The 27,342-nt window shown below is 38.6% G+C and overlaps 1 protein-coding gene across 1 annotated transcript in view; it reads right to left on the reverse strand.

Annotated features, from left to right (window-relative positions):
* TERF1 (telomeric repeat binding factor 1) overlaps positions 1–26,922 on the reverse strand; it is a 36,286-nt gene extending 9,364 nt beyond the window's left edge. The window contains exons 1-9 of the mRNA XM_080381448.1: positions 16,112–26,922; positions 12,643–12,738; positions 10,420–10,550; positions 9,726–9,812; positions 8,283–8,432; positions 4,176–4,282; positions 3,053–3,118; positions 2,927–2,970; positions 1,778–1,842 (exon numbers count right to left, since the gene is read on the reverse strand). Of these exons, the coding sequence (XP_080237574.1) occupies positions 1,778–1,842; positions 2,927–2,970; positions 3,053–3,118; positions 4,176–4,282; positions 8,283–8,432; positions 9,726–9,812; positions 10,420–10,550; positions 12,643–12,738; positions 16,112–16,292 (927 nt within the window). The 5' untranslated portion in view covers positions 16,293–26,922. The remainder of the gene's footprint in view (positions 1–1,777; positions 1,843–2,926; positions 2,971–3,052; positions 3,119–4,175; positions 4,283–8,282; positions 8,433–9,725; positions 9,813–10,419; positions 10,551–12,642; positions 12,739–16,111) is intronic.
* Between the last annotated feature and the right edge of the window lie 420 nt (positions 26,923–27,342).

Here is a 27,342-nt window from a genome sequence, read left to right on the forward strand (position 1 = left end):
CACTGGCAGGGTGTATGGCCTAACTATCACACAGACAGCAAACGCCTACTTTTTTAAGTGTTTCGAGAAACAGCTCTGAATCTTAATTTCTTTCAAGAGTTTATAAAATTTTCAATGAGTTCTTCATTATACTATCAGAATATTTTCCTACAAATTTAGACTTTACATTTCAATTATAGTTAAACTGTAACAACAGATTTAAGCACATGACATTATTTTTTCCAGCAAGATGTGTGCACATGCCCTAGGCCTAGATACAGTGCTTGCAAGCTGACCTCATAACACACTACCTCAACATAAAAATATGTGAATATAAAGCTGTCATTATCTCTGTCAGTTATGGTTCAATAGGTTTAAATCCTGATGTTGAAAACAAAGATTGATGGAAGTGTGCACGCTTACCAGCAACTGGCTGACAAGGTACCACCTATCCAAGTACAAGCTGGAATAAAGTAATTCATTATGTTTTTGAAGGCAACAAGCAAAGCCAATAAGTGTTGGGTGGGGTTTTTTTGCTTTGTTTTAGTGTTTTTGTGGTTTTTTTTGTTGGTTTTGGTGGGGTTTTTTTTTGGGGGGGTTGGGTTTTTTTGGGACACTGGTTGTATTTGCAGCTTTTAAGGAGGTTCTCAGTGATTTAACTATTGCTGAGATTTGTGAGAAAGTGAAAAAACTGCTTATATGTAGCAGGGGGCTTAACCTGCTTAACCTCCAAGGACAGATGAGCTCTCATTAGGACCTCAATCAATTTGAGGACAGCATGTAACTGAAGATTTAATCAGTGCTTCAACTTCAGTAAAAATGCCTGAAGAATTAGGAATAAGTACAACCCTCCTCAATGTCAGTCTGAAAAAACATAAGTAGGTTTGTCCTTCCCTGTTATATGAAAAATGACATGTTAAAATGAACAGCAGAAAAATGAAACTGCTCACACCAAAAGTGTTGTAACTTGCACTGTTATCTAAACAGAAAGATTCCATATTGCTTCCCAAGACATACTCTCAACAGGAATTCAACAGTTGGAAGACACTTATTTAACAGTAATTTCATTCAGAAGTGTTTATCATTCTATCATAACTGAAAATTGGCTGTGCTCAAAAAAAGTTTCTAACAGTTCACCCCAACAACAAATCAGCTTCAGATTTCCTTCTATTAAGGCATATCCTTCTATACTTCCCCCAAATACGGAATTCTAGCATTAGTGAACAGAGTACAATTATTTTAAAGAACTCAATGGAATAGGCTTACCCATTAAGAGAATGCAAAGGACTATTTGAAATGTAGCATTATAAAAAGACCTTAATTTGTTTATAAAAACTAGAGTAGTTTCCCAAGTAAATATCCGTTTTTACCTCATAAAAGCAAAGTATTGAATTATAAAATTACTAAATCTTTAACCTTCCAAGTGGGAAAACAAAGTCTTTGATGTTTGCTCAAAACTCACAACCAGATGACATCCTGAATTCTTCAATCCAGAGTGGAAAGATTTTTTTTCTTCTTTCCACGTTTTGAAGAGTCAAACTAAGCTTTAGTAACTGTATTTCAACAAATTGAAGTCTCATAAGCATTAGCAACAATATTTGAGACTGCACAAAAAATCCTTTTCTTTAAAGACAGGAATTGAAACTTAACACAGTTTCAGAAGCTGTAGCACAGCCTGGGTAATGTGGAGAATCTTAAACCCAAGCATTTTGAGGACAGTCCAATGAAGCTGGGGAAAAAAATTATATAGAGTGCAGCTTAATTTTATCACCATTTAGATTAAAGAATGGGTACAAACCTGTCGTCTTCGCACATAAGTCAAAGCATCTCCACGTTTTTCCACATTTTGCGAGCTGTCCAGGCCTAGAAGAGAATAGTTACACACCCAGACCAATGAGGACTCAACATTAAGGCAGCAGTTTTGCATTCTACCATTTAGACACAAGAACGTACACTATTTTGATATGCTTTGACATAACGGGAAAATTTTAGTATCTGTTTATATAAGAATATGCTTTTATATATGCACACACATGAATCTCACCTTAGCCCAAGGACTCAAAGATCAGTCTGTTCAAAAAAGTCACTATATTTTCTATGCAATAGATCTCACAGAAGAATTATATTTTAAATATATTTCAGGTAAAAATTAGTACATAATAATGAAACATTGCTATTTCATGCTGGTAAAAACATTTATACAATATATACTGCTCTTATTTACATAGCGAGAATGGAAACTAGCAATCAGAGCTATGATACTTTATATCCAGGTTCCATCACTTCCACAGAACATGTCAGGTTCTAACTGTGGCACGCATTCAAGGCACCTTAAGAATTTGTCTTGCCAAGTACAACACAACCACATGCAGAAGCTATAATGTCATCTCTGCAGTAAAAGGGTGTTAATCCTTATAAGTAGGTTCTGAAAACCATTATATAATCCATATTGTAAATTCTTAAAAACTAATACCAGGAAGATGGACAAACATCCTATCTTTGTGCATTTTAAACTACAATTTGTTTTTCCAGTCAGCCAACCTCTTTAATTCCTTCCCTCCAAAGTTATTTAGGTCATAAATCAGAAAAAAACCAAGTTTCAGTATTCCTCTACCAGCTTTCTTTTGCACAAAATACCATAAATCCCAGTAAAGCAAACAAGTAAACAAACCCCCAAACAAACCAGAAAATAGTGAATTATTTTGCAAAATGAGTTGCCAGAGAACTTTAATCCACCACATATCTTCCTAAATGTGGCAACCACCAAATCTGGTTTCTGCATGAATACACATGCAACTAGGAGGGTTTTCACCACAATCACTTTTCTATTAATCCAATCACACTAGATAGCAGATATCAAATCAAAGATCAAATATTGCAGGGGGTGTGGGATAGAGAAGTGTTTGACATGACTGTTTTGGAAGTGTAAAAATAAGCTAATACTCACTTTGAAGAACACGGTTTGTGCTGCGTTTCCATTGTGAACGAGGCCTGCAAAGAACACAGTACTGAAGTAAATACATACAGAACTTCCTTAAATGTCTATGACCAAAAGCAACAACAACATTTTTACCTTATTGTGGTGGGTTTTAGATCTCCAGGTGATGGATTTGTAATACTCTCCTCCTCTTTCATTGATCTTAAAAAAACAAAAAGGCAAAAAAAATTCCTGGGCAGCAACTTGCCATTTATGTGATTCAACCATATTTAAATGAAAGGAAATCCCAAGATTTCTCTACAGAAATAGTGGCATACAAACACTAACTGCTTCAATGCATTATCCCTCTTAACCTTGCTTCCCTATACCTGTAGGAGACATACACAACACATTACACACTTAAGTTGAAGACATGAGGTATTTTACACATCTACTTTTTTCATACCCTCTTCACAATCTAGGAGTATTTCCACAGGATTTTTAATCAAGTCTTTCATCATATCTCTCAGATGTAATTGTGTCAGGGGCTGTCCTAAAAAGCAATAATCTTATCACTTGTCTTCCTGTCTACATCAGTCAATTTGCCTTAACTAAACAATGCCAAGTATTCAATGTCTAAAACTGCAGGAATACAAACTCTATTCCAACTAAAGACTGCAACTTACTCTCCATGAAAAAAAAGTGGTGATAAACCTAGAATATCAGTATTTTTGAAAAAAGTCAAGGGAGGAGGGAAGAAACTGGGCTTCAAGCTCCCCCAGCAATTTTTAGAAAAGTTGAAATTCTTTGAAGGGTTTGCATTGTCAGAATCGTGAAGCAAACCAACTAAGAGAATCTTGTGTTTAGCTGTAAAGAAAACTAATAGATTAAATTTTCCTTATTGTCTTTCTTCTCTAGGCAACCTATAGCCTGAAATTAGGAAGGCAGCACTAAAAGAACCTCAATCAAGCATGAAGAAAAAAAAGCAAAGAATTTCTATGTCTTTATTGTTATACAAGACTGACAGCTTTCAGTTTAAACTGAAAGATGTATGTCTTCAACAAGTACTTAAACTTAATGCCAAGCTATTTGACATAACTGCCACAAGTAACATGCACAGAAAAGCCAAAACTTAAAAAACTAGAGAATGTGCTTGTAGTTAATTTTCTATTAGACAGCATTCTGGAATTTAACGTCCTTCCTTCTATCTACTCTTAGCTCTACAAGTTTCAAGTTACTACCCAAGCATGTCCCTCAGCAGTTAATACTTAATGCAAACCTTTGTTTTGTTTCCAAATTCCTTCTGTCATTTTCATTGACATTCACAGTTTTGTTTTCCAGTGCTGGTGCTCCCAATCCTTCAGACTCTACCTGTTTTGTGGCTGCCTGTGAGAAATGGAATTGATACTTTAAAGTAAAAGCCAGCCAGTAGTTCACATTAAGATTAATATGTGTACTCTCTACTAGGACTAACAACAGTGCTTACTTCACAGACCCTTCAGAGGTATTACCATTAAAATAAGTAGTTTAAAAACAACTCTAGTGTGTTATGTTGAACTCCATCAAGATCTTTATCAGCTAATTAACTCAAGAGAAATATTAGTCATAGCCATAAGCAATATTTGTATGGACACACAAGCACAATTCATACTTGCGTAATAAGTGAACATATAGGTGTGTGAAACAGTGCAGAGATTAACCAAGACTGCAAATACTATCAAAGTACTCCAAAGTCTGTTTTTTATAATGAGATTAGAAACTGGAAACTGACAGGCCTCATAAGTTTATCTAGTTCTGTAGTGCATGGCAGGATCAAGCATACCTGTAACACTTCCAAAGGACACACCTAATCTGACTTTAGGTTTGTAATGTAACTTCTCTCGTATTAGCAAGAAAATTTTATAACATCCTGCCTAAACTTTTAGCAACAAACTAAGATTATTTCTCCTCCACTCCCAAGAGGAGGAATAGTTATTTATTCTTTACTGAATGTCCAGAAGATCTTAAGATTTGTACTTTTCCCTAGATTCCTCCCGCTTACTTGCCATAATAAATAAGACCTTCAACCCTCCCACACCAGAAAGAAAAACAACCCCCCAAAAAAACACTTAGTCCACATGAGGTCATACTTGCCACTTCGCTATAAACTTTCTTCTCTGGCATCTTAACGGTATACTTACTGCCCAAACCATAAAAAACCCCACCTGGTTGTGCACTATCATAACATATCATTGGCATAAGAGGCAACCATCTTCCATCCAACACTGTCTATACATCCCAAGAAGAGACCTGTTTTGCAACACTCAAATATCAAATTTATTCTAAATTGACAGATTCACTACAGGCCCAATATTAATTCTCTTTCTGCTTGGTCAGTTGCTCCCACTTCTCACCTATTTCTTTCAGGGCTTGCTTTTGCTTCCTGTCAGTTTTCTGTCATCCACCCAAGTTTCAGTCTTTCTGAAATCTTAACCTGTCCTTCACAGTAGCTTGTGGAGTCTCTCAACATTTATCAGAGGCAGATAACATAAAGATATTCTCCATTTCACTCCTTCAATCATACTCGAAGGTATTCTGGTCACAGAATATTCCCAGTCACAGAATAAAATGTTTCACTGTCAGAAATTTCATAGCTAACAAAGCCACATCTTTCCTCTGTAATTTTTCAGAATAACAGCTCATTTACAGTGGTTGATGGTAGCAAAACACGTGAAAATAAGGACATGTTTTCATACAGACAAAAGTGTAGAAAGGATTTAGTTAAAGGTTTAAATCTACTATATTGTATTTTAAAAGTTAACCGTAACTTTCAAGTTGTACTTGTCCTTAAAGATAATTATTTTTTAAAAGAGAAATAAAATTTATAAAGAAAAATTAAAGTATTCAGATCAATGCTTTCTTGGTATAGGTCCTTTTTCCTTGTAATGCATTATCCGCAGACTGTTCTTCGGGCAGCTAACCTGTAAGAGTTTCTTAAAGCACAAGAGCTTCATCAACTGTATGAGCTACAACCTTGTAGATTCCACACTTGACAATAACCTAGAAAAAAGCAACTTACAAAACAGTCTAGCAACATAGACCACCTTATGGTGGGTGAAAAGCAAGACATGAGCCAGCGATGTGCATTCACAGCCCAGAAGACCAATTGTATCGCGGGCTGCATCAAAAGAAGTTTAGCCAGGTCAAGGGAGGTGATTCTGCCCCTCTAATCTGCTCTCATGAGACGCCACCTGGAGTACCGCATCCAGCTCTAGGGCCCTCAGCACAGCAAAGCCACAGACCTGTTGGAAGAGGGCCAGAAGAGGGCCATAAAAACTATCAAAAGAATGGAATACCTCTCCTTGGAAGAAAAGCTTGAGAGAGTGGAGCTTGTTCAGCCTGCAGAAGGTGGCAGGGAGACATTATTGCAGCCTTTTAGTACCTAAAGGGGGCCCATAAGAAAAATAGGCCAAACTTTTTAGCAGAGCCTGTTGCAACAGAGACAAGGGGTAACTGTTTCAAAGCTAAAGAAGGGTAGATTCAGACTAGATACAAGCAGGAAATTTTTTATGATGAGGGTGGTGATACACTGGAACAGGTTACCCAGAGAAGTAGTAGATGCCCCATCCTCAGAAACCTTCAAGGTCAGGATGGACAGGGTTCTGAGCAACCTGATCTAGTTGATGCCCTTGCTCATTGCAAGGAGGTTGAACTCTATGACCTTTAAAGGTCCCTTCTAACACAAAGTATTCTTCTGGTGCTGTATGTAGAAGTATAACCATAGAAAGAGAAGAGATTAACAGTTAAAGCTAGAGTGATTTTCTGTAGAGAATACAGGATACACTGCTAGGAAACAGTTACGTGCATTACACAGCAGAAGTGGGAACTCTTCATAGAATTGTCTCCTCCATGTCCCAGAGTAAATCAGTCCAAGTAAAGATTTCAGAAGTAAGATTTGCAGCATTGGTACAGACAGTAGCACAGATGTACAGGCAGTGCAGGTGCAACACAGAGGGCCCAAGTATACTAGTATGGAGTTCTGGGCCTTCAGCACCTCCAAACCTCCATCTCCTCTTCCATTCAAAGAAATAGCTTTGAAAAATAAACTTGAAAACCGACAGCCAAGTGAAACCATTAAAAGGTATTGCTTGTATTATACCTTGAATGCATTTAATCAGTTCTCTAGTCTCTTTGGTAAGAAAACGAAAACTCCCGAGGAACTTCAGGTTTGTTTATTTAAAATTTGCTTCTTATTACCTTTAGATGTCTGTGCTTTTGTAATACAGTAATTCAATATTCTTTTATAGGAAGTAAACATAAGAGAAATTCTTTACAATCCTCCTGAAGATGTACTGCAGGAGGAATGTTGTTCCTGCCAATTTTAAATCACTTCTAAGCAAGACTGTAAGGATCTTTTATATTTACAGGAAAACATCAATAATAGTTTTCCATCTCCTAAGTTCTGACATTCCTAAAGATTTTAGCCAGATTAATAGGTCTTGATCTTTTAGTTTTAGTATGAGAAGTGTCATAATTCAACCCCAACAAGCAATTAAGTACCACACATTCCCCAGTGGGATGGGGAGTAGAATGGGAAAAAGGTAAAACCTGTGGGTTGAGATAAGAACAGTTTAAGTAAAATATAAAAAAATATAATAGTAATTAAAAAGAGAGGAATAAAACCCAAGAAAACCAAGTGATGCACAATAGAATTGCTCACCACCCACTGACCAATGTCCAGCCAGTCCCCAAGCAGCAACTGGTTGCCCCGGCCATCTCCCCCCAGTTTATATACTGAGCATGACATTCTGTGGCATGAAATATCCCTTTGGCTAGTTTGGATCAGCTGTCCTGGCTGTGTTCCCTCCTGGCTTCTTGTGCACCTCCTCACTGGCAGAGCATGGGAACTTGATTTAGTGCAAGCACTACTTAGCAACCACTAAAACATCAATATGTTATCGTCATTATTCTCATACTAAACCCAAAACACAGCACTGTATCAGCTACTGAGAAAATTAACTCTACCCCAGCTAAAACCAGGACAGAAGTCACAAAGCCTTGAACAAGAAAAGCATTAAATATATAGTTACATGAACGTGTCTCACATCAGAATCACTTTTCTTAAACATATAATAATGCAGACCTTATTTAAGTTATGTTTTGATTAGAAAAATAGTTAAGAAAAAAGCAGTTGGGAAAAAACATTTACAACAGATATTTTAGAGTAGTCTTACTCCTACTAACTTTGTCCTAAACAAATATTCAGTTATTTTTAATAAGACAATCCAAAGGAAGATTAAGCTTCCTTTTAATTTAACACAATTAACTGAATATTGCCTAAACAACTCCACTGAAAGTATAAATCTAACCTCATCATGTACCTGTTTTGAAAACAGTTTTGACATACCTGTATTAAGAAGTTAGGTCCTTTTTCTTTCATGAAAAGTTCAATGTAATCCTTCATTCTACTTATCAAACGACTGTAACTGAAGGTTTGGAGAAGGGGAACATACGGATCCTTGCTTCTAATTACAGTTGCCAGCTTCACCCTTAAAGGCTATGGAAAGCACAGCTTTACACAATGCAAAAACATACCCTGCTAAACAGGACAACACAGAAAGCTAAACATGATTATTATAGTGTTTCCTGAATATGCCTGCATAACTTCATGCTACAGTTAGAAAGCATTATGAAGTTCACTAGGCATATTATCAGGAGTTTATACGCTCAGTAAACTGTTAAGTGTAACTTTCCAGAGATCTTAATTTTCATTCCCTTGATGAATAACATTGAAAGCAGGGTTGTCAAGGGATGAAGAACACCTAGAAAAGGCTACTCATTACTGGATTCTCTTTTTGCATTCGCTGCCTCAAAAAGACTGCCACTGAAAGGGGTTTACAGTGTTCAGAAAAAGGACTACTTAGTACAGTAGCATTAAGGACAACTGATACTGCTAATTGCAACTTTACATTTTGTCTACCAGCCACTCTGTATCTTAGAAATGAACATACCCAAGAATTAAATAAGACTATAACTTGTACACAGAAGTTATGAATTAAATACTATTACCATAGCCTACACTTTCCAAACATCTGAAACCTCTGAAGTTATAGATGTGCTACTGTTTACATAGGACATGTGTCCTAATATACCAGAGGAAGACAGAGGCAACATTTTTGCCTTTTTTTTTTCTTTTTGCCTGCAGTCATTCTTTTGCTCTTTTCTCCAGCCCAGCAAATTCAGATGTTAAAGAGACATGCTCTTAAACCTGCATCTTTCTGAATGATGCAATCAACACCAAACCAGAAGGTGGGCTGACCCACCTATGTTATATTTTCCAGAGAGAGACGTAATAATATACACTATACTACAGATGCTACTGAACTTTCCTTCCCTATGACGCTTCAGTATATGGAACACTAATCACAGGCAACAAAAAATACTGCAATGGTTCAGAAAAAGTCAGCAGAAAGTAGTAGGGACTTAAGATGTCTCTACCAGCATGTTTGTACTGTACTTACTCTGAAAAAACAATAGCAAATCCCCAGATTCTGTACTGACTTCTCACTCTTCACATGAAGCAGGAAAAGGGATGAAGTTTGGACTGATGCTGCCCACAGTGAAGAACAACTGCTGCTAGAAGCATTTTACTCCTCCAAATCATCCATTATTTCTATCAATACCCTGGCCACAAATTTCTTTTTGTATTTACCAATGCCACAGGTGTCTACGTGACTGCATAGGCTGTAATTAGGACAAAACTATGCAGGTAGCAACTGCTAGCTTTGGAAACTCATTCCCTTCTTCTCTGAAAACGAGAGAGCTTAATGCAAGTTAAGCAAGTTACTACCTTATCTGATTCAGAGTCTGTAAATAGTCTTCCAAGAACTTCAGCAGCCTCCTTGAAATACCCATTTTCCATATAGACTGCTATAATCTACAAATACAATTACAAGATACACTGAAATACATTTCATCTGATACAGAAAAAAAAAGTCACACTTTTACAGTTTCGTAAGACTTCCAAAATCCAGAGGATTATATATTTAACAGTTCTTAACAATTATCTAGTTAAAACAGTTTGTTCTGAAGTCACGTATGAAGGCCTAAAACCTCTCCAACAGGCATTTACATGGATCCTCACTGCTATCTACTAAGTATGGAACATGCTGTAAATACTACTTTCATCTTTCCCTGAAAGACTTTTCACAGTCCCAAATAGCTATCAACATGTTTTTACACATGTGTCTCTGAATTAAGTTTTCTAATAAAAATAATTATTTAAGCAAAACAACCCCTATTCATATTTTTTTCTTTTTTTGAGATTGGCAGATTCTGAAACAATTTTGAACTGGGACAAACAGGAACCAATTTGGATAGGAAAAGGTCCCCTCTACAGATCTGTTTACTCTGTACTTGCAAACACAACAAACTTAGAAAATTCAGTTCAACCTGCTAATAGCCCAGTCTTTTTGAAGAAGGAGCCCTGTTTTAGCAGAATGAATAAGCAGCATCCTGAAGCATTCTGATTAAGACACACAGACCTGAATTTGAATTAAGTGACGAATATCTTCATGAAGCTTTTCAAGTTTAATTTCTTCCTTTTCAAGTGAAGTCCAGAAAGACAGAGCAGATTCCAAAGGTGAAATTCTTTGATCATTTTCAAAATGGCATTCTTAGTGGGGAAAAAAAAAAAGAATTAAAGTGCAATATATTACATGATTTATACACAATAAAGCAATATATACTATACATAATTTCAATCCCTTTTTCATCTAATATTTTTAGTCTCTCTTCTCTCTTTAAGAGACCTGAAGTAATTGCCTTCTCTTCAGACTGGTTCTTCCTACTCTTGCTAACATTACCATTGCATTTTTAAGGGAAGTTATGTGTCTACTAATTATTCTTTGCTTAAAATACCGCTTGCAATAGTGCTAAGTTTAGCATCATGTATTTGGATTGGTATTAATAATACTTTTATATTAATCTGTCATCAGATATCAAAATATTTGGCATTGACACTTAAATTTGTAATATAACCACTACCCTAAGGTTTTTTTCCCCCTTCAGTCTCTCTCTAAATTTCCATGTCTTAACTTTGTTATATCCAAAATGGTTAAACTGAGAGGGAAAGTCAAACAGCTTAACACAGGAGCACTGCTGAAAAAGCAGAAGCAATCTCCCATGTGATTGTATTGCTGTGCCAACACCAAGGTTTGCCCAAGCTCCCAGCAAGCTGGATCGGTGACCTGATCTGGCAGAAGTCTAGCCCAGCCTAACAACCATCCCCTCAATGTTCTAGAAACAGTTTGCCACTCTGGTCATCGCACATCCACACAAGTGAACACAGCAGCAGAACAGTAGGAGCTGGCAGGTACATGACTATTTTTCTCCCCATGGCACTGCCACCTTAGCTCAAGATGTTCACTGAACTACAGCCGCAATTGTTTCTTCATTTTATATGACATCGTAGTAGAATCTCTCTCAATATCTTCTTATCCCTTAATACAGTAAGCATTTTTCAGATAGAACAAACAATTTAAGGAATACTGAAAAAATAAAGAGCATTTGATAACTGCTACAGCAGAAGACAAACGCTGAAAATTAAATAGTATTATAAACACATGAAAAATATACTTCTGTGTTTAATTACCATTTCAATCAAGTAATACGACACTTCACATTAAGTTTATTTTAACATTGTAAAAACAAAGTTTTTAATTCTTAAAGAGCTGGCATCTGAAACAGCCTACTGTTTTAAGGCTCAGGACACATTAAATATTTTAATAATTGGAAAAGAATTAGGAAAGCTACCATACAATATATTAGCTTTCCACGTACATTGTGCAACTACATCTGACATAATACCTACTAAGCACATGCAATCTTCCTCACCATACAGGTCATTCTCTACACTGATTGATAAAAACACACTGAAGTCTTATTCCCTAGTTTTAATAATGTAGTTTCAACACATGGGAAAAGTTTCATAATTTGTTTATGAAGAACTATTTTAAATATTACAATATCATTCTAAGATTGAACTAAATTAAGAGCAGCGTTATTACCCAATAAGCAACGTTTCATTTTTATAATAACAAGTCTTTGTGGCTAGTCTAGAATAGACTACTTTTTTTTTCCCCTTCCACACTAGCAAGACTACTTTTAAAGTCTTTAAACTCCAGTGAGTTTTATCAAGCAGTGAAAACTTGCAGCAAAAAATTTAAGTCTTTCAGAAACTTGAATGCTGACAAAATCAGCAAGTTGTTACTACAGCCAAACAGGAGACTTGGTAGTGAATAAGAATCCCAAGGACCTGCTGCCAGCTGAAAATCTTACAGCATTCTGTAAACAACAAGGGCAGTCATCCTTTTCATCCACATGCTTATTCCTACTGTCTGTCCTACTTTAGTTACACATGCAGAAAGAAAATAAACACACATTCTGTGCTTTAAACTTGAAAATATTGCTAAAAGCTGGTCAGTCTTTTCCAATATATTTCTTTTGTTGATGCTACTCCGACAAAAAAAAAAAAGATCTAGAAGAAGTGTATAGTCATTCAAACTCAAAGCAGATCAGTCTGTGAGGACAAAATAACACTGGTCCTGCATACAGCTCAGGCACATACGAAAAAGACAATTCAAAATGTAGAGTTCAGTCATTTTACTTACATATGTACAGTAAAAGCACACCTAACACACCTCTGTGCAATTTCATGCAAATCTGTTTAAACAAGTAGGAAAAAAAAAAAGATTCAGAGTACTTACCAAGGCTTTGTCCTTTTTCAATTCTTATCAAAAGCTGACAAAGATACACTGTTTTTTTCTGATGTGGAGGTATTTTGGAGAGGTCACTAATAAGAGCTGGAAAAGAAAAGTTAAGTCAGTCTTGCTCCAGCACTGCCACAGTGTGGCTAGAAATATACTAGACACTGTGTTATCAGACTTTAACATGAAAGAATATTGACTAATTGTGCTTCATCAGTTTCCTAATGAATAAGAAATTTAGCAGGTTATTAAAAGAACTTAAATCATACTTAAGAATTTGACCAGAAAAACCTATCCCTCTTGCAGTTCGCAACAGTATCCTAGAAGGCGTAAGATGCATCACAGGCTTTTCATCAAATCAGAAGACAACAGTATCTTACATACATAAGTGTTTTGTTTTGCTCAGTAGTTTGCTAGGAAAGTCAAGGGTCTGCTCCAGAGAACATTTCTGTGGAATACCCACAAAAGACCAGCTACCTGCAGACTGGTAACAGTTACCGCTAACTGCTACAGCAACTGACACTAAAAGCAGTAAAAGCTACAGGGGGAGCTTAGTCAGAAATGTAAATCTACAAGTGAAATCTTCCTCATAAGGTTGGAATGTTGGAATAATTGTTATATATTTTAGAATGAGAGCTATCATGAGATTATTTCCATCATACTAGTTACTGTGAACTTCATATTTTAGTGTGCTGGGTATAGTAATTCATCTTCACAGCATAACAGAAACATATACTGAAATGTGAAGAATGTGTCAAGTGACTTGCTTAAGTTGCAGACAACACCCTAGTTTAGGAAGTGTTTATGCACACACTTCTGTGTCAGCCTAGCAAAAACCAGGATTCTACAGCATGGGACCCCCAAGTTTCGCAATGACACAACTTGGAAGTACTTTGCCTACTTCCTTATTAGTGTATGACCTTTTTCTATGAATATGAAATTACAAAGTAATTAAATAGCCCCAAATAATTATTTAAGCTAATTTCAAGCAGGATATTACCATTTGGCCTTGGAAGAATGTATTTACAACTGCTTCAGTGAGGACAGGTGACAAGAGCTTTCAATTCCTACAGGAGCTAAAAAAAGAACATTGCTTAGAACAGCAGCAAAGTGCTACTCATTATAATCAAATTTATGCATTTCCATGGCAGACGAGAGTTCAATTTCAGAAAGAGTTTGGATGAGTTCAATGCTAGAACTAGAAGGGGTCATCCTAGGCAAGTAGCTTGAGACATTTCAGCTTTCTCCATTCTTTTAAGGTGTACCTACATTAGTGCATTAATTCAGAGCAGGGACGCATTGCAGGGACTGTGCTTGGTTTGACAATAGAGCAGTCTTGAGGACACAAATTTAACTCCTTTGGACCTATTCCAAAGGAAAAGAAACCTGGAAGTGTTTACTGTGAAAACACCAGGTCCTTAAGCAGCAATTACTCACAAGTAACACAAACAGAAAGAAAGTAGCCTTAGCAATCTTTCCCTGATTGTTCTCCCTCGCCACCCCTAAGGTATTTTCTCTATTAATTTGTTAATAGTGCCCGCAATCATAAATTGCTTTCCTCCCTATGGTCACTTCAAAAGTAATTATCATTTCAGCCTTTCATTACAAATTCTACAATTCCAGTTCCTTGCATTGTAGATACTGACACAAGCTAGTTCAGGTATATAGACCATAATATCCTCTCAAGGCAAGATAAGGTAGACAAGAGATGCACCCGTCATTAAATCCTTAATCCTGGGTAACCTAGCTCTTTCTACTTGGCAGCATACTGAGCTATACAGAACTATTATTTATCTCCTAATAAAATAGCTCATCTTGTTTCCCTAACCTTCCTACCTTTCTGCACTTGCTTCAGTTTGAGTTGAACTTCCTGTTGACAGCCAATCATTCTTTCGGTATGGTCTCACTGTGACATATGCAAGAATAATAGTTCTGTATTTCTAGGGAAAACACCTCACATCCACTTTCGTAATGCAGTCATGACTCTGCTTAGCTTTTTCCATAGACTTTCACACTTTCAACTTTGTTATCTTACAGTACCGATATGCCAAACTCTTTCCTATGTTGCTGAACACAGCAGGAACAAATTCCAAATTTGCTGTTAGCTCCCAGTGCCACATAACCTTGCATTCTGTACAGTTTAATTAATTGTTTCTACTAACAGGGTACTCAAAAGTCTTCCTGTTCTTCTCAGGAGATATTCCAATCTGTTTCTGTGTTGACAGTGTCTCTGCTTCCCAGCCACGTGCTCATGAAATTTCAGTACAATTCTCCCACCGAGCCACAGTCCCAAGGCCAAACACCAAAAAGCACCATTAATAATTGAATCTAGCAGCTCCCCATTCAACATACTTTATTATGCTATCTTTAGATTTCTTACCTCTTACAGCTTCTCTTAGCAATCTCCTTACTAATCATTTGGCATGCCATTGTACTCCAATCTTTGCGGAAGTTTGAAGATGTCATACTATCACATTTGCTTGAATCAAGAACACACACACACACAAAATACCCAAAAGCCCTAACCTAGTATCTTCAGGAATATTATTTCTAACAGAGAAAACCACCATAAACCCTCATTACCTAAGGCCTAGCCATTTGCTATTAACTAATCTCACTCTTAAGTATTTCTCATTTTAAAAACATATTTTTCAATTCAAAAGCCAGACACCAGACTTCCTTCCACTTTGTCTGCTGGACTACAGTTCCTTGAAATACTTCTAGTCTTCTACTATAACCCTGAATATAAACTCTAGGAACCCAGCGTATTTACCACATTTTCATCTCTTCACTATGTCCTCTTCAACTTTTCAGCAGCCTTGAATTCTCAGCACCTGAGGCCTCAGCTTCAGTAACTGCTGATGGCATACAGGCAACCACGCCATACATTCAAGCTTCACAGAATCAAGAAGATAAACACCAATGCCTGTATTCCACCTAATAATCTAAGAGTCCTCACCCCAACTCCTCAGCAACCACTATTTTCTTGGAACAGTTCAGTTTGCTTTCCTGGTCTAATTCAACCAAACGTGAAAACTCTTCACTACTGCGATTACCTTACAGTAGATGTAAGATGGCAGAGCTACCATCACGTGCTAAACTCAAACACCGATGGATTAAACAAATAAACAAAAATTCAGACTACATTCTTTTATTTTCAGCACATGCAGATGTTGCTGATACCATTAAATCAGCTCAACAACTACCCCGTATTCTAGGAATCTCCTGAAGTCCTCAAAAGCTAGCGACCGCCATCATTAGAAGGCTACACCCGTATACAGAATGTGCTTACACGGAACGAGAACTAAGCACAGAAGCACCATTAGAGCTTTAGCAGGCTGTTTAGCGTCCTAAAGACAGCTGCCCCGCAGGCTTTCCAGGGACACGCTGCCTTCAGAGCGGCCGCAGCCGCCTGAGAGCCACAGGCGCCCGCTCCCTCGGAGCCCCAGCCACGGCTGCCGCCCCTCACCCTGCGCCACCTTCTTCCACCGCAGGAACTCGGCCGCGCGCCCTTTCCCGAAGTGCCGGCACAGGCAGCAGCAGGCGAGCTCCAGCACCCAGTCCGCGACCACAGCTTCCACCTCGGCCGGCGGGACCGAGCAGCCGCCGCCGTCCGCCGCTGCCGGAAAGGCCCCGGCCGCCCCCGCCATCTTCAACCCTCGCGCCAACGGCTGCCGGGCCCCGCCCCGCCAACGGACCGCCTCGCGCTGCCCCAGCCCCGCCCCGCGCGGCGCGGCAGCCACTCAGCGCGGCCGCCACCGCCTCCCGGCCCTGGCGTCATCTCCGGGCGGGCGGGGCCCTCCGGTCGCTCCTCGGTGGAAGGGGAGGGGCGGGGCGCGGGCCGGGGCCGAGGGTGACGCCGTGGGGCCGCGGGCGGCCGCCCGAGGAGTGTAGGCCTCCCTGCTGCCCCCTCGGCCTGCAGGACCCCCCTGCAGGGCATGCCCTCTGCCTCCAGCTGACTAAACGGCGCGGCGCGGCGAAGGCAGCGCGTGGCACCCTATCAGGAGCCTGGCATTCCCCTGCCAGGAATGTTCTGGAAGCTCTAGCTGGCTGCTGGTGGTTGGAGAGCTTTCCTCTGCTGTTGCTGCACCCTGAGAAACTTCGGTGTCGCTGTGCAAATACAGATGCTTTTCGGTGCCAGACGCAGAAAAGTTAAAGCAGCGTCTCACTTGGAGCAGGTGGCCCTGAGACCTGCCAGGCCCCACAGTTTCTGGGAGAATAAAGTGCAAAACACTGGTGGTGGGGGTGTGTGTGGTGACAAGGGTTCATGTTAGTGTGTGTTCATGCGGGTTTTGGAGAGACAAGGTTGCTGGAGGAAGGAGGGGGGACGTTTGAGCCTGGAAACTCAAAAAGTGGAAGCCTTGACTTGGCAATGAAGCCCAGAATGGAGTGTGAAGAGGGGCTGAATTGGTTGAGTGTGCAATGCATGTATCAGAGAAGGCAATCCTGTGTTTATGTTAAAATTTAAAGCCTAAGGAGGAAGATACAAGGAGGCAAACGCTGAAGGGCAGAACAGTATTTCTGTCTGAGAATTCATGGAGGGTGGGACATACTTGTGGTACATCTGGTGAAAGTCTTTACTTTGAGCTTTACTCCTGGGATGAAGAGTGTGGTATCAGAGCAGAATGAATGAACTGCTAGGCCTTTGCTGCCTTTGACTCCTGTGGTCACGTTAAATGTACCTGCAGCAGTCTTGCTGTGGCATAGATAGAGATCAAAGAGAGAAGAAAATAGATAACTTAAAAAATCCTCTATTTGGACGTCTTTATTAATAGAAAATGTGATTTAAATTTGTACCTTGAAAGAGACAATGTTTGGCAATAGTAAGCTTATGTTTCAGTAAGCTTTCAGATGTGTGTTTGCACATGTATCTACAATAACAACTTCAAGGGACATGGATTCTTTAGACTGGGAAAACTTGCTGTTATTTGCCATATCGCTTGATAGTTTTTCTGGAGAATGGCAAGCTCAAAACTGTGACAAGCTTTATCAGGCTGCTGATAATCTCAGGAAACAAAATTCTCAAATTGTTTGACATGAACCAGACATAAAAAAAAGAGATCACTATGCATTAATCTCTAATTGAGCATGCATTTGGGGGGTTTTGTAGTAAGAACTGTGACAGGAAGGTATGCCGAAGCTCAAAATTACCATGATCAAACAACAGCAGGAGCAAACCTGCAAACTGTTGGCTTTTTGGCAGCTATGTTCTTCTGGTCCTCTTCAGAGGACCTTCAGAGGAATCTGACTGCAGTAGTTCAAATGGAGAGAAGATAATTTCTTGAAAATGTACTTTGGGAAGCCACAGTAGTCCCTATGACCTTCTCAGCTTTAGTGAATACTCCCCAACCAGTGCAGTATCTCTGCGCTACATTCTGTGACAAACACTTGAATGTCGTCTGATTTTCCTTTAGTTACCATCTTTATTTATGGGTGGATTTTTGTATTTAGATTATCTCCACCCCTAAGATCTGGAAAAAGTCAAAGATACCTCTGCACCTTACAACAGTACTATGTACAACATTTCTGCCTGCCTTGTGTGCAGCATCAGAGGACAGTATTTTAAAAACTAGTTTGTCTCTTCAATCTGAAAACCATTTGTGAAGATGTTTCTATTGCAATTAACTTTTCAGCTAGAAAAGTACAAATTTAATGTAATTTTCAAACTCCTTCCTGCAGCCTGCGCCCTTCTGTTTTTTTATGGGACTGCGCTGTTATGTGTAACAACTTGTCTGTGTACCCACAAAGGAGCACCAAGAGACAACGATGGGGGAGAGAGAGGCTAAATAATCCCGTGGCCTGGATATGCCCAGGCCCATCACAGGCCCATCTCCATAAGCCCGGAGGAGTACAGGACACAACGGAAGGCAGGAGCCCAAACTGCAGACTCCCGGGAATGAACACAGTATCTGGGCCCTTACCAGGGCTGCCCCAGGAGAGTCTCAGTCACGGGTGTCCAGGTGTGAAACCCATCACCATGAGTCTTCCAGAGCATCTCTCAGGATCACCTTTCAGGTGCTGTCAAGGAGTGGAACACATGATGGCATGCAGGGGAAGAGCATTTTCAGATTGAGCAGGACTCATTATAGGACTTAGTAGGGGAGAAATCAAAAGCAGCAAAAGGGAGGGATTAGGTGATACGGAGGAGGGACAAGTGTGGGAAAACAGAGGGGCACAGATATAAAAAGGTTGCGTGAAATTGGCTAGTGGTTATGCTTGTCTGTGCCTGATCAGAGCAGTCTGTCCTATCGTCTTACTAAATTAGTTTCTAACTCTTTCCTGGGCAAGGGCTCTGTGTCCATGTGTGTCTGATATCTGTGGACTTCCATCCTGCTCAGTCAGAGAAGGGAACAGGATGAAGGTTGATACTGTTGTCAGTGTTTATGTTAAGTTTTCTGGGTGTGTGTCTGATCTGTGTGGCCAGCTGTGTATGTATCTGTAAATATTTATGTATGGATGTGGCATACACATGTGCTCTGTGTGCATGTGCCTACTGGGGGTGCATCTTTTGCCTCTTTATAAAATGAGCATTAACAATTAACATTGCATAAATGCATTTCTTTACAGTTATTATCTGTTTTTTATAAGGAAATAAATACGGGGAAAAGAAAGATTGACTGTAGGACATGGGTAGCTTGAATTTTATTTTGAACAGGCAGAATTCCCTGCTGGAATTCATCTGGCCTGACAGGTTGGTCAAAGTATATAAACTGCAGCAGTGTTGGGTTAAGTATTGGGGTTTGGGTTTTTTTTTTACTTCTTGGATCATATGCTGAGATCCAGCGGCATTTCTTACTCCTGTTTGCCTCACTAATCAGTATTTTGCACCGTTACTGCAAATGTAGTATTCTGGAATACTTTCTAGCACTTCAGCAGTTTTAGAGTCCCCTCAAAACATTCTCCGTTGTTTTTTCCACAAATAATACAAAATGCAGTGGTTTCCTTGCTCTGAAGGCCTTCCTTTAGATCTCTGCATGAATTGATTTCCTGTTGTTTTCATCTTGCCTCAACCAGAATCAAGAATCCTATAATCCAATTAATTAATAGTTAATATTAAAAATATTTATCAGGTAAGTTAGTGAGGCGGAAAAAAGAAGCTGTGCCCTGAAAACTCCAAGGTCCCTTACAGAAGTTTTTGTGGTGTTACTTACTAACCATCTTTTCTGCCTAAAAGGAACACTTTCAAAGCTGCTGAGCTTTTTCAGGCGTGTTGTACTAGTCTTTTGTTGCATGTCAAAGCTGCTGCTTGGCTCACAAACTCTATTTCTTCTGAGTGTTATAGCATAGATTCTTTTTTTTTTATCTTACTAGCAGTACTGAGCCGTGAGACTGATCGAACGAGTAGACTTTAGAGTGATGTATATTCAAAACCTCACAACCATGAAAGATACATTTAGTTGTAATAGTGGTTATATAGTATTATATGCAGTTACTTTAGAATAAAGGTGAAAGAGATGGTTTAACACTCTTGATACACATTTAATCAGCCAAAATGCTGCTCTACTGTAATATACCTTATTAAATTAGTCCAGTGGTAATAGTTACACAGTATAGCATGATGGAAAAATCGAAGCAACGGAGCCTCAAAAGGTCTGTTAAAAGAATATTACTGAAGTTATTCATCATATATAGAACTAAAGGATCAGACCAGTGTTCTGGTAGAATATTGTCAAAAATAACAGCTCTTGGAAAACCACATCTGTCTAGAAATTACTGACTGTAATTTTCCATTCGGTAAAGGATTTTATTTATGAGTATGCCAAGATTATGCAAGGATAATACTGTATGGACATTTCACGGATTTATAGGTGGTGTTCCTGAGCCATACATGCAGAAGCAACTGGACACAGTATGTTTCTGAGAGGAGAAAAATACAGTGGATGAGGTTGGTCTGCGATAGAAAATAGGAAAATGGTTACAGCTCTGCAACTATGTTCTGTCTTTCCTTGATCCTCTGGGTATGCAGCTGCTGTGGTTTCAAATGGTTTGGGCTTTGCAGGCAAAAGTGGCAAGGCTGAGGCAATGACTCCCTTGTTTACAGTCACAGGACACATGAATGCTGGGGAATTGCCATGGTGAGGTTTACAGCCAATGTTTCTGTATAAGAGCTTGTTTGGGACATCAGGAGATCACTGCAGAAGCACATGGCCCCTTTGTGGATTGGTACTTGCTTCCAAGGGGACAGATTCCTTATGGAACTCTGATCTAGTGGGAAAGGAAGAAGTTTCAGATTAATTAGCTGGAGAAAGTGTAAGAGAAAATGGATGGAATTTCCTGGGACCTGATCGGGAGCAGGGTATTATCCAACATAAATGTTCCTTTTTTGCCACCTAATTTAGATTACTTGATTCAGTATTACACATTTCTCCTGCTTTCTGTGTAAATAAATGCATTCTATGAAATAGAATGATAGGGGAATTTAAAAATACATGAAAGGCTAGATTTCTCCTGTTGAGAATGCCGTTAGCACTTGTAAGATATTTAGATGATTTCTGAAGCTTAAACTACAGATCTCATTGTGTGCTTTAAATACTAGACATTTTAATGGCTCATTAAGCTAATATATGTATGAAAGAATAAAGGTTGCATTATTCTTAGTTGATCTACTGCAGTTTTAGAGACAAACGTATTATAGTATTCAATAGAACGAACTCAGCAGTCTCCTCCCCTTTGCTGAGATTAATTCACACACAGAAAAGGAATTGATAGGTATTTTATTCTGCTCTAGCCAAAGAGCTACATTGGAGACTCAAATAGAGTTAAAGACCATGTGGCTGAGTATGTATCACCAGCCATGTGCCATGTCCATTGGCACATTAGCGTGACTCAGTGTCAAACCAATGTTTTACCCCAGTGCATGAGACTTCCTTTAGCAGGAGCAATGGTAACTTGGCGTGGTGTACAGCACTGACCATAGTCCATCTTGCTACCAGAAATGTATACTTCTCACATTTTGACTTTACTAGATGTCTCTTGTTTTAACCGTGCTTTTACAGCCCATATGCCAAACTCCTGATGAAGTTATATGGAATTCTCCTTGGCTAAGATCAAGGCATTTAGATCAATTTAAAAAATCCATGCTGTTTACCTTTTAATTAATTTGAATGATCTTTATGGATTACATTTTATGTAAATGAAGATTTCCTGATAAAGATATGCAGAATGTATCCCTGAGTTACTGGTCAGATACTGATATCTCTGGTATACTGAGTAATGACTGACATTTGGCACCATTTTCTACGGAATTATCCCTAAGATACACAATTTCAGCTCAGATAACTGTATTTCCGTGAAATGGTTGTTAGGGACCTCTCAGAAACTTTGCTTGTTTAGATGTAATATTTTATTTATGTGTTTATTTACTTTGCTTAGTGTGCCAGGCACTAGGAACCAACAGCTTTGAAAATGTTCCCAGTGTGAAAATAAGGTCCTGGAAATACAAATCTCTGGCTCTGCTGACCAGCTAAATGTTGGCTGAACGTTGCATGTGTTTAGCAGACTGGGAGAAAGAGAATGGACTTGCAACAACTTTAAATATTGTGGAAACAAATAAGAGACATACCTACCTGTATTCTCTTCAAAAGTGACAGAGAAGATGCACTGTAGTTTATACCAGAAACCCAGAAAATCTGAGATTCAGCTGAGTGGGTGAAACTGAATCTGGTGATATTATCAACCCAAGCTTCCTAATGAAAGGGGAATCATTCACTGTTGTTTAAAAGTGGGGTGTTGCTAGACTTCCTTAGATTTCTAACACTGTTTCAAATAGCTATTGTGACAGGCAGTACTTCTGAACATATGCACAATAGCGAAGTAGTTTGCCCTGATCAGACATACCACAATGAATGTCAAATTAATTTGCAAGATTAATAGACTCCTGGAATTGCAATTTTATTCATTCAGAGTTCTGGATACATTGCTGACAGTCCATGTGATTTAGTTCTGCAGAAGTCACGATTACAAGTTCCAAGGAGAACAAGACATGCTGATTATCCAAAAATCACTTTCATTGTTAACTGTGGGGAAATACTGAGGTGAAACCTTTCTCACAGAAAGCAGAGGTAGCTGCATATTTATGCAGTGGTGCCTCTTTAAATTTGTTTTTTCTTTTTTCGTTTTCGTGGATGAGGATGAGGGCTTAGACATGAAAAACAGTAGCTACTTTTTTCTGTTAGTATTTAACACCATAGAATTGATAATTTTTTTAAGCTCTTTATTTCTTTTGATTACTGGGAATCTTATTTTGTCCTCCCCAAGAAATGTAGGTAACTTTTGATTTAGTTTTGAAATATTTTGTAGAAAAGTTAAGAGTTTTACTCCAGTCCTTACAAGGTAAACATACTTGTGGAACTTGCTTGAATTGATCAAACAGGGCTTGCTTATATGGTCCTGATGAGAAGGGGTGTCAGGCAAGCAAGAGTGGGTAATAATTAAAGCAAAAGTTCAACTGTTGCTGTCATAAGAAACTTCTTGTTTTGGAGATGTAACATTTCATACCAGAATGAAATTTTTCTAGTCTATGTATGATGTAATTTACTGCCAGGTATATAAGCCTCATAGCAATTACAGTGATGCGCAGGTGTTAACACTTCAATTTTTCTGTATGCATGGGAAATGGTGTCCTGGTATATAACTTAATTAGAGCTGTGAGAACTGTGTGATCTTGCTCAAATGGTCATCAGACTTGCCACTGGAAGATGAGTCACAAATACAAGATGTTTCTATCATGTAGCATCCTGGTGAGGGATTGGAGAACTGAAGACACATTTCCTTTCTAAAGAATGGTACATGTTTAAACCAACAGCAGTAAAAGATTGAAATTGAAGAAGTGGTAAATACAGGCAGTTCCTTGAGTGGCTGAGGTAATGAACTGTACTTCTTTATGGATCTGGGTTTTGTGGTTGGATGCCTTAGTGTTTAATAAGGTTGAAACATTTCCTGCAGTTGAGGCATTTACAGTGGCTCTTTTCACTGTAGATTATCCAGAGTCTAATTGGAGTAAAGTTCACTTTGAACCCTTTTCCTTAATGAATGCATTAAGTTGTAATAATCTCTTAAGAAGCTTTTTAAACTTTAATAGCATGGATATGGGTACTTTACTGATACTTCAGTCAACAGCTCGTCTCTTGCCATAGTAGAAACAAATTGACATGGGAAGAGATCATGAAGAATACCTGTAAATTACCATCTGAAAGCTGTAACATAAGAGCAAAAATAAAAACAGATTTCTTCTGTGAAGTAAAACAATAGTTTCATTAGTAGTTTAGATAACAATGAGTGATAACAGAACTCAACCTGATTTTTTTGTGTTAGGAATAGCTAAATGGCAATTTAGTAGAGATTAGCGGTAAACTGTTGCTGTGCTGGTTTCCAATGTGGGAAGGATGATAATCTGTAGAAAAATTGAGGATGAAGAGTGAGAAATAACAAATAATGCTTATTTATTATAATGGAAAAATGTATTAATTTTGGCGCTGTTCATGTTTGGTTCATCTTTCTGCAAGTAAGATGTATTTCATAGTTATAGTAGTTCAACATGATTAAATGCTTCTTAAAATAGAGATTAAAGCATTTGAATGCACATTGGTGATTAACAAATACTTTTGTCTCTCTGGCCTTGCTCCTTGTGGTTGTGTCTTCATTAGGGAGAAGAAAATATGCATTTAACTTAGTTCACCTGTAGAAACTAATACCAGATAAAATCCTCATTAAGACAGTCAGTTTTTGTAGTTTTAAACCAAGTTAAGAGCTTTGAGTAAACTCTTGTTCCCTGTGGGCCCTCTGGTGCTGTTGGCTAACAAATCTGCAGATTTTTTTCTCATCATCTGATTAACAGTGTCTATTTTTCACTTTATCAAGCATCAGTAACTTTGGGTGTCTATAAACAATGAAAATTCTCTGAAAAATCAATTACCGTGAGCCAATAATGCAAATAGTTTATATTTTCATGGGGAATATGTAGACTTCTTGTTTGTGCAGTACTTTTCCCTCAAAAGCTGAAGAGTTTTGGACATGTAGAGCTCAATTTTGAACCATTTAGGTACTCAAAATTTCTGTTAAAGCATGTTCTCAATCTTCATTGGCTCATAGTGCCCTGATTAGTAGTAGTATTTTATTAACACATAATGACAAAATAGAAAAAGTCCTGGTGTGGATAAGGCAGGTACAGTTTTCCTAGATAACGAGTCATTATGGTTGGGTTTCAGGTTGATCAGGGCTTCTTGTATAATGTTGGTTATCTATAGATTATGGCTTTGAGAGGACTGATTAGAATTCAGTCTGGTTTTAAAAGCAAGCATTGGAAAATGCCCAAATGCCAGATCTGTGCTGGAGGTCAGGCTGTGCGTCCCTCCGGCTGAGGCACCACGCTGCAGGTTTCTAGTTAGAGGACCGAGGTGAGGGCCATGTTCCCTTGGGTAATTCATGAGGACAGAAGAACAGACTCAGTCCCTTCCACCCCCAGCCAAGAGCCTGGTAGGCCCTTGAAGGAAGGACATAATTGAGGATAGCCTTTGATGCCCAGTCTGTGGGCTTTCAGTGACAATGTCAAAAATTCCCATTTTTCATTCTAGTGCAGAACAAAAATGAAAGTCAAAATCTCTGTATTTCTTGCAAGATGCAGTTATGATTTTGATTAGTGTTTTCATCATGAACTGATGAGGAGAAAGTAACTTTACATTTTCAATTCTGGTATCATTTCAAGGTATGACTGAGGAGAAAATGGTGCTGAAATATTGAAAGGTGCCTGCTTGCTTACATAAAACTGATTTGAAAATTCAGTGTCCATTTATGAAGTTAATTTCAGTTGTGGATTCTGTGGTGCCCATAGATTTAAGCCTGCTGGTATTTCAGTGCTTGGATGAAAATGTGTAAGTACTACAAGTGCTGTTTGAAAGGTAATTTATTTTACTGGGGGAGTTTATTGGCTGACAGTCTAAAAATGAGTCAGCTCCATGAATATCTTAAAAGTTGATATTTCATTTGGAGAAAGCTACAGTTCAGAGAGTTAAGTAAGCAGACTCTTTTCTGAAGACCAGGGCCTGAAACTGGCCTGCTGTCATGACAGATAATTAATGAATTTTTTTGTGGACACTTTCACCATTTGCTTATGCAGGCAGTTAAGGCCTGTGGCCTGTGAGGTATTCTGAAACCTTTAAAAAACACCCAACCCACTATATCACACAATATAGTCTATTTTTTCCTCTCCAGTTTCTCTCTTTAAGATAGAAGAATGGGCATGGGTTTCTAGAGACCAAAAAATGGTCTGAACAAATTGTACTCAACTTTTCATTTAGTTTTTTTCTACACTCAGTGAAAATTTGTATTTAGAGTCAGCAGAAACATGATTTAAGCCTATACAGTAAATTAAGGTTTAACATAATGATATCCTGACTATTTAGATTGTTTGCTTTCCTAATATTGGTATTAGAAATGCTTCAAGGTTTCCTCTGAATAGAGGGTAGTACTTTTACGCTAACCTACTGGCATCTCAGTACTTTGTCAGTATGATCTCTGTGACCTGCTCTTTTCCTTGTCTACCACAAATATTTCTTTCTTTAGGACCTAATTCCAACCACATATCACATTTGCAGCTTTGCATAAAATAGTGTGCCTTCTTTCTAGCTGCATTTGTGTTTATCTGCAGGTCAGATTGCACAAATAAAATAGTGGAGATTTTCTGTATTTTATTTTCTTGCTAGCATCAAGTCCATTCCTTCCTTAGGCTGCTGTGGAGCTGCGATTTGATGCCAGGGTTCTAGATACTTTTGTGGTTGGATGCCTTAGTGTTTTGAAATAAGCCCCAGATGAAAGAATAGAGGGAGAGGAGAAGATGGGAAAGGATGAAATAGCTAGAACAGAAAGATCTCATAATCTCATGGCATGATCAAAGAGATTTTTAGCTGTGTCTGAACTACAGTGGTGTATCTTGGTCTGGTGACTGTCCAGACTCAGCAATTATTGGAAAATGCTCCCACTCTTTCTCCTGCATGGCTTAGTCTCCTTTCTGTGCAGTCAAAATTTGCAGGGTCAGGGGACTTAGACAAGGCCCAGGTCTTGCAGGATGGTACTGTAGGGCAGCTGGAATGTGAACCTAGAACTGCGGTTTTGGAGATACTTTTGGATACCATGGATAGATGTGTGGGCTGCTGATTGCTTGGTTATTGAATAACATATAGACCTCAAAATCCTTCCTTTCAAATGGAGTTATTCAGATCAATGCCAAGAAGAGACTGACAGAAGCAATAAGGATGTGGGTTTTGATTTTAAGGAAAGAGGAGGTTGGGAATGTGTTTTAGGTGGCATGGTTTTATGTACAGTGCTACACATTCAGAGAGGGAACCTCTAGATTAAAAGCTGAAAGGGGAGAGGTTCTGCAATGCAGTGGACTTTCTTGAGATAAGCACAGTGGGTTTGTGATGCTAAAGTGTGCCTCTAAGCTCTCTCATAGTAACCAAATCAGCATGCTCACCAAAGGGCCGAGCTTGGTCCTCCATTTTTGTTTCATTGTAATACTGTTCAGATGTAGACATTTAAGAATATTTTCCTGTTTTGAAGATGTGGAAATTGTATTCCCTATTTTCTGAATGTTAAAGATGCTCTATTGTAGTTGCATTTGCAGCAAAACTTCGCCTGTAAAAATAGTTATTTCCATGACTCATCTTGAAGGAGAAAAGTAACTACTCCAACTTACATTTTCTC

The sequence above is a fragment of the Falco punctatus genome (genome assembly GCF_963210335.1).
Source record: "Falco punctatus genome assembly, chromosome: 3".
Classification (NCBI taxonomy): Eukaryota; Metazoa; Chordata; class Aves; order Falconiformes; family Falconidae; genus Falco; species Falco punctatus.